We start from the raw sequence: 12,728 nt of genomic DNA, 5'->3' as shown, positions 1-12,728 counted from the left end.
TTATCTCTTTTGCCAGACACTTCATGCAAAAGATAATGTTCAATTTCATCAAATGTTACATCCACACTGTCTTCACAAGGTTTTATCAACTTTATAGGTATTATAGCTTTACTTTGGTTGCACATGTTGTTGAATAGATTCCATGGCACAACCAGTGGCGGTTACATATGGGGGGGGGGGGGGGCGGCACGTGGGGCACTCCCCCCCCCCCCCCCCCCCCCCTTCATAAGTTGACTTGACTGAATCGAGTAGTTGTGTGTAACTATGTACCACGCACATCTCTGTCATTGTATTTTATATGTTTTTGTTTGGCACATAGATAGCTAACACATCTCTACAAAAAAAGTTGTGGCCATTCTAGTGATCTCAATGTGTTATTCTGTCTGTCATTTTTTCAACAAATCATAAAAATTGATCAAGACAATCATCAGGTCCATTTATTAAATCCTACCACAATCTTTCTGGTAATCTCCTTTTAAGTGCATCAATCAAGGTCATTTCATCATATGTCAAGATGTGGTAATTTTTTAAGTTAGTTCTTACAAAACTCTTTCAAAATCCAGTCCCTATTCTTATAATTAGGATAATTCAAAAATTAGCTTCTGATTCTCCCCTGTTCAGCTTCCAACCAAAATTTATTTAAAAAACTTTTCTTGGAACTCTGATATGTTTTCTTTTAATATAAATTTACATTTACCTATGGCAGAGCTTCACCTTCTACAAATCTTTTAACAAATTTACTGTTTTGATTGTCATTCTTGCCAAGCACAACACTATCTCTGAAGTGGTGCAGAAAATCCACTGAATGTAAATGATCTGATGGAAAACATTTGACAGACGTGTTGGACCATGCAATACCATTGTTTGCACGCTGACTTTGGTCCAGACAAATTTCCTGAACTGCTGAATTTTTTTGATCTGTAACAGTTACATTACTTTACTTATGGTAACCTACATTTCAAACTTTTTGGTTCAAACAGGAGATATTTTGTTGGTTTTTATCTGCTATGGGTTTCTGTTCAACTCCAATGTCATGAACATGCTTTGATTGTTTCACTGACTCAGCTACTTATTTTCCAAAACATTAAATTTATTTTCTGAAACATCTGACAATTCATTTTTTAACTCTGAAACTTGACTACTAAGTTTACCTATCTGATCTTGTACTATGTCCATTTAGCTATTGTTTTCATTTCTTGTTTCAGTTAACCGATCATTAACTGCACTAAATTTGTTGTTGCTGTCTGTCTTCATTTCCTCTAGTTTTGCCAAAATAACTGCAAAACATCACTTTTTACTGTTTCTTTACTGACTCTGATTTCACTTGGCTCAGACATGTCCTGACTGGATCCTATAGCTTTTATTTGTACTTCATTTTTGCTTTTGTCCCTATTACTTTTGTTAAAAATCCCATGAGTCCCAAACAAATTAACTTCACATCAGTTTATACTTTTCTTTCCTTTTTGATGTCCGTGTTGTAGCCGTAGAATCCTCTTCACATTCATTCAATCTGGTCCATCATTATTGACAGTACATCATCCTGTTGGTATTGTTTTCGGATTTGCTTTGTTGGACAGCCTTTGGGTTTTTTGCTTCAAAAATTTATTCATACATAAATTGTAAACAAAATAAAGCACTGTCTTTTCTGCAACCTTCATTATTAGTCACTTAATCATCGACGACACCCATACTTTTAATCTACGACCTCCTTCCTAGTTGCTGCTATTGTTCACCAATGTGCAAAGTCTTTTCTGAACATTTGACTGAAGTAAGATTACAACAAACTTTTTAGTTTACTTATATTCTGTTGTAGAGTTGGCTCCCGTTGTTCTTTTCTAGGTGTCTGATTCTTGCAGCTGAAATTCTTGCATTTTAGGTTCTCATGGTTCAACTGATCTAAATAATTTTGAAGATTGTTGTTGCAGAACTTTTGTTTTTCATTAATTTATTTTGTTACATTTCTGTGTATCACACAGTCTTTTGAATTTTCACACAGATAAAGCAAAAATTACATTGTTCTCCCAAAATACAGATATACGTCTGACCACATCAGAGACATGCTTACTACTACTCTTCACTCTGTGGTAATAACATTATTTCAAAGGGTTTACAACTTTCTTTGACAAATGAGTTGATTACTATTTCAGAAGTAAATTCAGAACAAAATATGATAAACAGGACTAGATTGCATAATTCATAACAGAAATTTTAAGTTTGCCTAATAATTTGTAATTTGAAATGTTTCTAAAAAAGAATTTTAACTGTACAGTCAGAATTAGTATGTATCAATTGACACATCGAAAATAAAATAATTCCTTTTCATAAAATTAAGCTTGAAATGTAACATATGGTGTATAAAATTATATGAAATTTTTCACAGAAACAGCTGAGATAATACTGATCTGTCCAAAATTCGAAAAATATTACTGGTAGTTAATACTAATGTTGAGGAGAAGTAATGCTAGAGAAGGATGTCCCTTTACAAATCATCTCTCATACAAAACTCAGCTTGTTCTTTTCTCACATGACATACTGCAAACTGTGGATGAAGAGCACTAGGCAGTTTTAGATTTCTACAAGCTTGTGGAATAGGTCCACAGATATTTAAGTGGCTCAAAGGCTTGTTAAGTAATAGAACCCAATATGTTGATCCTGATGGTGGATGTGCATCAGATACAAGGGTATCAGCAAGGGTATTGTCAGGAGCACCCCAGTGTAGTGTGATAGGACTTCCATTGTATTCTATATACAAAATCATTTGACGGACAGGGTGGACAGCAATCTGTGTTTGATTACTGATGATACCATGTGTACAGTTAGGTACAAAAGTTGAGTGACTTTAGGAAGATACAGGACAACTCAGACAAAATTTCCAGTTGGTGTGATGATTGGCAGCAAGTTTTAAATGTGGAAAAATGTAAGTTAATGCAGACAAGTTTGAAGATAAAACTTGTGATGTTCGGACAGAGACAACTCATTTAAGTATTTGGGATCAATGGTTCAAAGTGACATGAAATGGAGCGAGCATGTCAGGACTGTGGTAGGGAAGGGGATGGTTGTCTTTGGTTTAATGAGACAATTGTAGGAAAGGGTGGTCCGCCTGTAAAGAAGACTGCATATAGGATGTTAGTGCAACCTATTCCTGTATACTGCTCTGGTGTCTGGGATCCATACCAGATCTGGACTGCGGGACATCAAAGCAGATAGGACGTGGGCTGCTAGAGTTGTCAACTACAGGTTCAAACAGCATATATTATGGGGGTGCTTCCGGAACTCAAGTAGCAATCCCTGGTGGGATTCAAGGAACACTACTGAGAAAATTTAGATAACCGGCTTGAGTTGGTGACACTTTGCTGTAAACTTCAGGCTGTAATGGCTTCGGTTACACAGCTTGAGGCTGCAGTGGATGTGCACCACTGTTTTGGGCTGGCTGTGGGGATCCAACAGATGTCCAGTGCGTCTGAGTCCTCTGATTGGTCCTCACTGGTGGCCAACGCAGTTATGGTCACACTGAGGCTGACCCCTTGCCTGTCGTCAAGTGGGAGGTTGGCCCAGGTTGAAGCAGGTGGTGAAAGACTTCCCAGGCAGCCGCACATAAGGCCTCCCCAGTTTGTCTGACAAACAGGTTCCAGGTGCTGTCTGTAGCTGACACTGTTACTGAGCCAGATGCTGTAGCCTGTCCTGTTTGAGAGGAAACCACTCAGCCTGCAAGATCTGGGCAGTCGCATATGGTGGAATTATTGGTAGTTGGGAGCTCCAACATTAGACACATCGTGGGGCCCCTCAGGGACTTGGCTGACAAGAAGGGTAAGCAAACCAATGTGCACTCCGTGTGTGTACTGGATGGAGTCATTCCAGATGTGGAAAAGGTCCTCCCGGATGCCATGAAGAGCACAGGGTGCAGCCAACTGCACTGTCAGTACCAATGATGTGTGTCACTTTGGATCAGAAGAGATTCTCTCTGGTTTCAAGTGGCTAACAGAAGTAGTAACGGCTGCAAGATGAAAGCAGAGCTGAACGTTTGCAGCATAGTCAACAGGACCATTTGCGGACCTCTGGTACAGAGCTGAGTGGAGGATCTGAATCAGAGGCTCAGATGGTTCTGCAACTGTGTAGGCAGCAGATTCCTTGACTTGCGCCAAAGGGTGGTTGGGTTTCGGGTTCCGCTGAATAGGTCAGGTGTCCACTATACGCAGGAGGCGGCTACACAGGTAGCAGGGGCTGTGTGGCATGGACTGGATGGTTTTTTACGTTACAGGGTCACAGGAAAATACAAGAAGGGCTTCAGTCACAAAGAGTGCAGGCTGAACACGGGAAGAACGTAGATACAGGAACCATTGGTATAACAGTTGTAAATTGTCGTAGCTGTGTTGGGAAAGTACTAGAGCTCCAAGCGCTAGTAGAAAGCACTGATGCTCAAATCGTTATAGGCACTTAAAGCTGGCTAAAGCCAGACATAAGCTCAGCTGAACTTTTTGCAAAGAACCAAATGGTGTTCCAAAAGGATAGGCTAAACACAGTTGGCTGTGGCATGTTTGTTGCTATGAGAAGTAGTTTAACTTGTCGTAAAATTGAAGTAGATACTTCCTGTGAGTTAGTATGGGCAGAGGTCATTGTTGGTAACCAGAATAAAATAATAATTGGATCTTTTTACTGACCTCCCAATTCAGATGATACAATTGCTGAAAGGCTCAAAGAAAACTTGAGTTTGATTTCAAACACGTACCCGACTCATACAATACTAGTTGGTGGTGACTTTAATTTGCCCTCGATATGTTGGTGAATATATATGTTTAATTCCAGTGGTATGCATAAAATATCATCTGAAATTGTACTAAATGTATTCTCTGAAAATTATTTTCAGCAGTTAGTGCATGAGCCCACACGAATAGTAAATGGTTGTGAAAGCACACTTGATCTCTTAGCAACAAATAATCCTGAGTTATAACAAACATCAAAACCAATTCAAGGATTAGTGAACACAGAGTTGTTGTACTAAGATTTAATATTGTAATCCATAAATCCTCCAAAAATAAGCGACAAAATATACTGATTCAAAAAGGCAGATAATAATTCACTTGACACCTTCCTGAGAGATAATCTCCACTCATTTCAAATTAATAATATAAGTGTAGACCAGATGTGCCTTAAATTCAAAGTAATAGTATTGGCAGCTATTGAGAGATTTATGCCAAATAAATTAACAAACGATGGATCTGATGCTCCTTGGTAAACAAAACAGGTTAGAACACTGTTGCAGGAAAAACGAAACAAAAATACCAAATTTAAACAGATGCAAAATTCTGAAGATTGGCGATCTTTTAGTACAGACTTTAGTGCGCGATGGCTATAACAGTTTACACAACAAAACTTTGTCTTGAAACCTGGCAGAAAATCCTAAGAGATTGTGGTCGTATGTGCATGATAACAATGGAGATACTATCGAAGACAATGTGGCCAAAGCAGAGTTACTAAACACAGTCTTCCGCAATGCCTTCACAAAAGAATACGAAGTAAATATTCCAGAATTCAAATCGAGAACAGCCTCCAACATGAGTAACGTAGAAGTAAATATCCTCAGAGTAGTGAAGCAACTTAAATCACTTAATAAAAGCAAGTCTTCTGGTCCAGACTGTATACCAATTAGGTTTCTTTCAGAGTATGCTGATGCATTAGCTCCATACTTTACAATCATATGCAACTGTTGGCTCAATGAAAGATCCGTACCCAAAGACTGGAAAGTTGCACAGGTCACACCAATATTCTAGGAAGGGAGTAGTAGGAGTAAGCCACTAAATTACAGGCCCATATTGTTAATGTCAATGTGCAGCAGGATTTTAGAACATATATTGCATTCGAACATTATGAATTACCTCAAAGAAAACAGTCTATTGACACATACTCAACATGGGTTCAGAAAACATCATTCTTGCAAAACACAACTAGCTCTCTATTTACATATAGTGTTGAGTGCTATTGACAACGGATTTCAGATCGATTCTGTATTTCTGGTTTCTGGATGGCTTTTGACACTGTACCACACAAGCAACTCGTAGTGAAATTGTGTGCTTATGGAATATCATCTCAGTTATGTGACTGGGTTTGTGATTTCCTGTCAGAGAGGTCACAGTTCATAGTAATTGACAGAAAGTCATGTAGCAAAACAGAAGTGATTTCTGGCGTTCCCCAAGGTAGTGTTATAGGCCCTTTGCTGTCTCTTATCTATATAAACTATTTGAATGGCAATCTGAGCAGCCAACTTCAGTTGATATTGTCATTTATCAACTAGTAAAGTCATCAGAAGATCAAAACAAGTTGCAAAACGATATAGAAGAAATACTGGAATGGTGCAAGATGTGGCAGTTGACCCTAAATAACAAAAAGTGTGAGTTCATCCACATGAGTGCTAAAATGAACATATTAAACTTTGATTACATGGTAAATCATTCTAATCTAAAAGCCATAAATTCAACTAAATACCTAGGTATTACAATTATGAACAAATTAAATTGGAAGGAACACGTAGGGAATGTTGTGGGGAAGCCTAAACAAAGACTGCATTTTATTGGCAGGACATACTCTTTTAGAATACTGCTGTGTGGTGTGGGATCCTTACTAGATAGGACTGATGGAGTACATCAAAAAAATTCAAAGAAAGGCAGCTTGTTTTACATTATCGCAAAGTATAAGAGAGTGTTACAGAAATGATACAGGATTAGGACTGGAAATCATTACAAGAAAGGTGTTTTTTGTTGTGACGGGATCTTCTCATGAAATTCCAATCACCAACTTTCTCCTCCAAATGTGAAATTATTTTGTAGACACAGACCTACATAGGGAGGAATGATCACCATGATAAAATAACAGAAATCAGAGCTAATACAAAAAATCGGTGTTCGTTCTTTCCGCACGCTACACGAAATTGGAATAATATAGAATTGTGAAGATGGTTCGATGAACTCTCTGCCAGGCACTTAAATGTGATTTCCAGAGTATCCATGTAGATGTAGATGTAGATCCATGTACATTTGAAGCTGACAGCTGAATGATTGTGCTATCACTGACATACATTGTGCTTAAGGACCACAGAGAGAAGATATGAGAAATTAGGGCTCATATGGAGGCATTTAGTTAGTCATTTTCCCCTCACTCTATTTTCGAGTGGAACAGGAAAGGAAATGACTAGTAGTGGTACAGTGCACCCTTCGCCAAGAGCCATACGGTGGATCAAAGAGTAATCTATGCAGATGTAGTAATTATCATACTGATTCCAGAGAAGGAAAGTTGCTACTCACCATATAGCGAAGATGCTGAGTCACGATAGGCACAATAAAAAGATTCACACATTCATCACTTTTGGGCATTAAGTCTTTGTCAGCAGCAGACACAAATACACTCATACACACACATACACTCACACATACGCAACTTGCACACACATCTGCAGTCTCAGAGAGCTGAAACTAAACTACAAGCAGCAGCACCAGCACCAGTGCATGATGGGAGGGGCAACTGGGTGGGGGTGGGGAGGAAGTGGGGGTGGGAAGGGGGAGGGATAATATGGTGGGAGTGGCGGACAGTGAAGTGTTGTAGTTTAGGCGGAGGGCAGGAGAGAAGATGTGGAGGGGGGAGCGGGTAAGTAGCAGAAAGGAGAGAAATAAAAATAAAAAGACTGGGTGTGGTGGTGAAATGACAGCTGTGTAGTGCTGGAATGGGAACAGGGAGGGGGCTGGATAGGTGAGGACAGTGACTAATGCAGGTTGAGGCCAGGAGGGTTATGGGAACATAGAATGTATTGCAGAGAAAGTTCCCACCTGCACAATTGAGAAAATCTGGTGTTGGTGGGCAGGATCCAAATGCACAGGCTGTGAAGCAGTCATTGAGATGAGGGATATCATGTTTGGCAGCGTGTTCAGCAACAGGTTGGTTCCACTTGTTTTTTGGCCACAGTTTGTAGGTGGCCATTCATGTGGACAGACAACTTGTTGGTTGTCATGCCTATATAGAATGCAGCATAGTGGTTGCAGCTTAGCTTGTAAATTACGTGACTGGTTTCACAGGTAGCCCTGCCTTAGATGGGATAGGTGATGTTAGTGAGCGTACTGGGGTAGGTGGTAGTCAGAGGATGTATGGGACAGGTCTTGCATCTAAGTATATTACAGGGGTATGAGCCATGAGTTAGGGGATTGGGAGCAGAGGTTGTGTAAGGATGGACGAATATAGTTGTGTAGGTTCAGTGGACGGTGGAATACCACAATAGGAGGGGTGGGAAGGATAGTGGGTATGACATTTCTCATCAGGGCACAATGAGAGGTAATCGAAACCCTGATGGAGAATGTAATACAGTTGCTCCAGTCCCAAATGGTACTGAGTTATGAGGGGAATACTCTGCTGTACCCGGACTGTGGGACTCTGGGAGGTGGTGGGAGACTGGAAAGATAAGGGATGGGAGATTTGTTTTTGTACAAGGATGGGAGGATAATTATGGTCAGTGAAGGCTTCAGTTAGACCCTTGGTATATTTAGAGAAGGACTGCTTGTCACTACAGGTGCGACGACCACAGGCAGCTAGGCTGTACGGAAGGGACTTCTTGGTGTGAAATGGGTGGTAGCTGTCGACGTGGAGGTGTTGCTCTGGTGGTTAATGGGTTTGACATGGACAGAGGTACTGATGTAGCCATCTCTCAGGTGGAGGTCAACATCTAGAAATATGGCTTGTTGGGTTGAGTAGGACCAGGTGAAACAAATGGGGGAGAAATTGTTGAGGTTCTGGAGGAATGTGAATAAGTTGTCCTCACCTTCAATCCAGATAGCAAAGATGTCATCAATGAATCTGAACCAGGTGAGGGGTTTAGAATTCTAGTTATTTAGCAGTGATTCTTCTAGATGGCCCATGAATAGGTTACCATAGGATGGTGCCATGTGGGTGTCCATAGCCATACCGTGGATTTGTTTGTAGGTAATGTCTTCAAAGGAGAAGTAATTGTGGGTGAGGATATAGTTGGTCATGGAGACTAGGAAGGAGGTTGTTGGTTTGGAATCCATAGGGCATCTGGAAAGGTAGTGTTTGATAGCAGTAAGACCATGGGCATTTGGAATGTTAGTGTACAGGGAGGCGGCATCAATAGTGACTAGCAAGGCACCATGTGGTAAAGGGAAACGAACTGTGGGGAGTTGGTCGAGGAAATAATTGGTATCTTTTACATAGGAGGATAGGTTCCAGGTAATAGGTTGAAGGTGTTGATCTACGAAAGCAGAGATTCTCTCAGTGGTGGTGCAGCAACCAGCCACAATGGGGCATCCTGGATGGTTGGGTTTATGGTCTTTAGGAAGCATGTAACTCAGTATGATCTGGGACTAGAGCAACTGAATTACATTCTCCATCAGGGTTTCGATTACCTCTCATTGTGCCTTGAAATGAGAAATGTCCTACCCACTATCCTTCCCATCCCTCCTACCGTGGTATTCTGCCGTCCACCGAACCTACACAATATACTCATCCATCCTTAACCAACCCGTGCTCCCAATCCCTTACCTCATGGCTCATACCCCTGTAATAGACCTAGATGCAAGATCTATCCCATACATCATCTTACACAACCTACTCCGGTCTGGTCACTAACATCACCTATCCCATCTAAGGCAGGGCTACCTGTGAAACCAGTCATGTGATTTACAAGCTAAGCTGCAACCACTGTGCCACATTCTATGTACGCATGACAACCAACAATTTGTCTGTCCGCATTAACGGCCACCCACAAACTGTGGCCAAAAAACAAGTGGAACCAACCCGTTGCTGAACACGCTGCCAAACATGATATCCCTCATCTCAATGACTGCTTCACAGCCTGTGCCATATGGATCCTGCCCACCAGCACCAGATTTTCTGAATTGCGCAGGTAGGAACTTTCCCTGCAATACATCCTATGTTCTCGTAACCCTCCTGGCCTCAACCTGCGTTAGTCACTGTCCTCTCCCATCCAGCCCCCTCAATGTTCCCATTCCAGCACTACATAGCTGTCATTTCACCGCCACACCTAGTCTTTTAATTTCTTTTTATTTTTATTTCTCCCATTTCTGCTACTTACCCCCTCCCCCTCCGCACCTTCTTTCTCCCCTGCCCCCCGTCTAAACTGCCACACTTCACCGGCTGCCACTCCCACCATACTATCCCTCCCATACCCCACCCCAGCCTCCTCCTTACCCCACCCAGTTGCCACTCCCATCATGCACTGGTGCTGTTGCTCGCCGTGTGGTTTCAGCTCGCTGAGATGGCAGACGTGTGTGTAAGTTGCATTTGCGTGAGGGTGTGTGTGTGTGCGTTGTGTATGTGTGTCTACTGCTGACAAAGGCTTAATGGCTGAAAGCTATGAGTGTGTGAATCTTTTTATCATGCCTATCATAACTCAGCATCTTCGCTATATGGTGAGTAGCAACTTTCTTTCTCTGGTATTGTTACATTCCATCCTGGATTTTCCATTGTTTAACTATCATACTGTATTAAATAGTGTATTTTATATAATGTATTAGAACTCTTATTATTGTTTGGCCCATGTTTGAGTAAAATTTGTCTAATTGTTTTACCCTATTTGGTAAGTTACTGATTTGTTCTACTTCCATATTAAAACTCTTCTTATTGTTTGGTCAATTTTTGAGTGAAGTTTGTCTAATTGCTGTACCCTATTTGGTAAGCTACTGAAATGTTTTACTTCTAATGTTCTTTAAATTTGTTAAAAACAAAGATTCCAAGACTTACCAAGCAGGAAAGTGCCGGTAGATAGGCACAATGAATAAAACACACAAACACACACACACACACACACAGAATTTGAGCTTTCGCAACCGGTGGCTGCTTCGTCAGGAAAGAGGGAAGGAAAAGGAAAGATGAAAGGATGTGGGTTTTAAGGGAGAGGGTAAATCCATACATACACAGACACAAGCAGAGGGTGTAGTGTAGTACAGTATGTATAATATTGTATATTTTCCCTAGTGAATTTCATCATAAATCGTCGTAATGATTTGGGGATGAATAGTGATGTCAATATCTATAACACTAGAGATAATTCTGACCTTTATTTCCCATTATCAAAGCTGCCAGTAGTTGAAAAAAGAATTCAAAACATAGCCACAAAATTTTTTCATCATTTACCCAGTAACATAAAAAGGCTGCAGGTAGCAAGGCATCTGAAATTTTGTATCTGACAGGTCACAAAGCGTTTAACATATAATCACTTCTTTTGACAATTCAACCTGTTCCACAAATGAATTTTTGTTTAAAAATTGGTAAGCCATAAAAAATTACTTTTTAAGAGTAACAGTTGCTGTATAATTAGTAATGAAAAATAATATGTTCATAAATGTAAACATTAGTCATATATACATACCCTGTAAACTAACTTGTTCCTTATCATTTTGATAAAGTAATCATTCAATTGATCTGTAGACGTAACTATAAAGGTACTCTTCCTGACTTGCATTCCAAAACATGTTATTTTCTTTTGGGTTTTTAAGGAGGCCAGATTCATATATATGCATGCTATTATATGATTATCTCATACCATGCATTCATGAAGAAACAAATTCATGGAAAAAGCTAGAAGTGCAGTGGCAATAAAACACACAATCAGTAGCAGTAAGAATTTTAATGCAGAGTTGAATCTGAATACTTTGGGATAAATGCTGTCATGTTTCTCCCTTCATCCACTTCTTTTTCACCTTCTCTCTCTCTCTCTCTCTCTCTCTCTCTCTATCTCTATCTCTCTCTCTTGCTCACTATCATCTCTTGCCCTCTCCTTCTCTTTATTCCTCCCTCTTTCTTTCCCTGTCTCCGTCCCTCCATCTATCTCCTTCTCCCCCTTTCCTTCTACCTGTCCCTTCCTCTTTGTCTCCTTCTTTCCCCTCTCCATCTCCCTTTCCCTCCTTCCCCCTCCCTCCAGTGGTGGAGCTGCTAAATACACTTTGTCAGTTTATCATAGTGAAATTCAGTAGAATACTCTCTGTAATATGTGATTCTCATTAAACAGAAGGTTCCCTGTGCTCACAGTTAGAAAGTTTTGAATATATTCATGAATCTGCACCAGTGAGTGGTGGGTCCAATTAAGTATCTTAGTATCATCCTGTTTTCTTTAGGAGTTTTCACCTGAATTGGGGATTTAGTTTTTGAAGTGCATTGTAATTTAACAATGATGTGAGACTAAAACAGTTACCCAGCTTTTCTTTTTCCTAATATTTACAAGATTATATTTCTTTTCAGAAATGTGATCAAGGCTAATAGAGGTAAAATATATTTCAGGTACAGCATCACGCCTGTTTACTGTGGCTTTCAATGGCTCATATTCTCCACCATCTGGTTTCTGTTTTGATATTAACTGCAATGATGAACCAATTATTGATGACATTAACAGCCCTGATTATAATGTGGATTCAAGGGTAAGAGATTAATAGCCTTTATAAAAAAATCATCTAAGTTCCTTATAAAGGTACAACAAAAAAGTTTTGGTCTGGCACTGAGATGACATTGATATCAACAAAATTTTGTTTTGATATGATGGTATATGTTGTGTAGCAAGTTAAACAAACATTAACTATATCTGCCAATGAATTTCTTTGTATTGATTATAAATTCACTGGTTCTAAGAGAACTTCAAAAGCTATAAAATTTTCTAATCAAACAAGGAATTAAATGAAATAGGTAATAAAAGTTTTGGACTACAGTGGGAGCATGAACTT

General features: G+C 39.9%; 1 protein-coding gene across 3 annotated transcripts in view; it reads left to right on the top strand.

Annotated features, from left to right (window-relative positions):
• The window catches only part of LOC126284816 (lysosomal alpha-mannosidase-like), a 264,961-nt gene that overhangs the window by 134,444 nt on the left and 117,789 nt on the right, over nt 1-12,728 (top strand). For all 3 annotated transcript variants that reach the window (XM_049984023.1, XM_049984040.1, XM_049984031.1), the window contains one exon: nt 12,292-12,428. In XM_049984023.1, the coding sequence (XP_049839980.1) occupies nt 12,292-12,428 (137 nt within the window). The remainder of the gene's footprint in view (nt 1-12,291; nt 12,429-12,728) is intronic.

This window comes from Schistocerca gregaria, chromosome 1, assembly GCF_023897955.1.
Source record: "Schistocerca gregaria isolate iqSchGreg1 chromosome 1, iqSchGreg1.2, whole genome shotgun sequence".
NCBI classification, from domain to species: Eukaryota; Metazoa; Arthropoda; class Insecta; order Orthoptera; family Acrididae; genus Schistocerca; species Schistocerca gregaria.
Note: the sequence above shows the minus strand (reverse complement) of the source record. Positions and strands in the feature narration are given on the sequence as shown.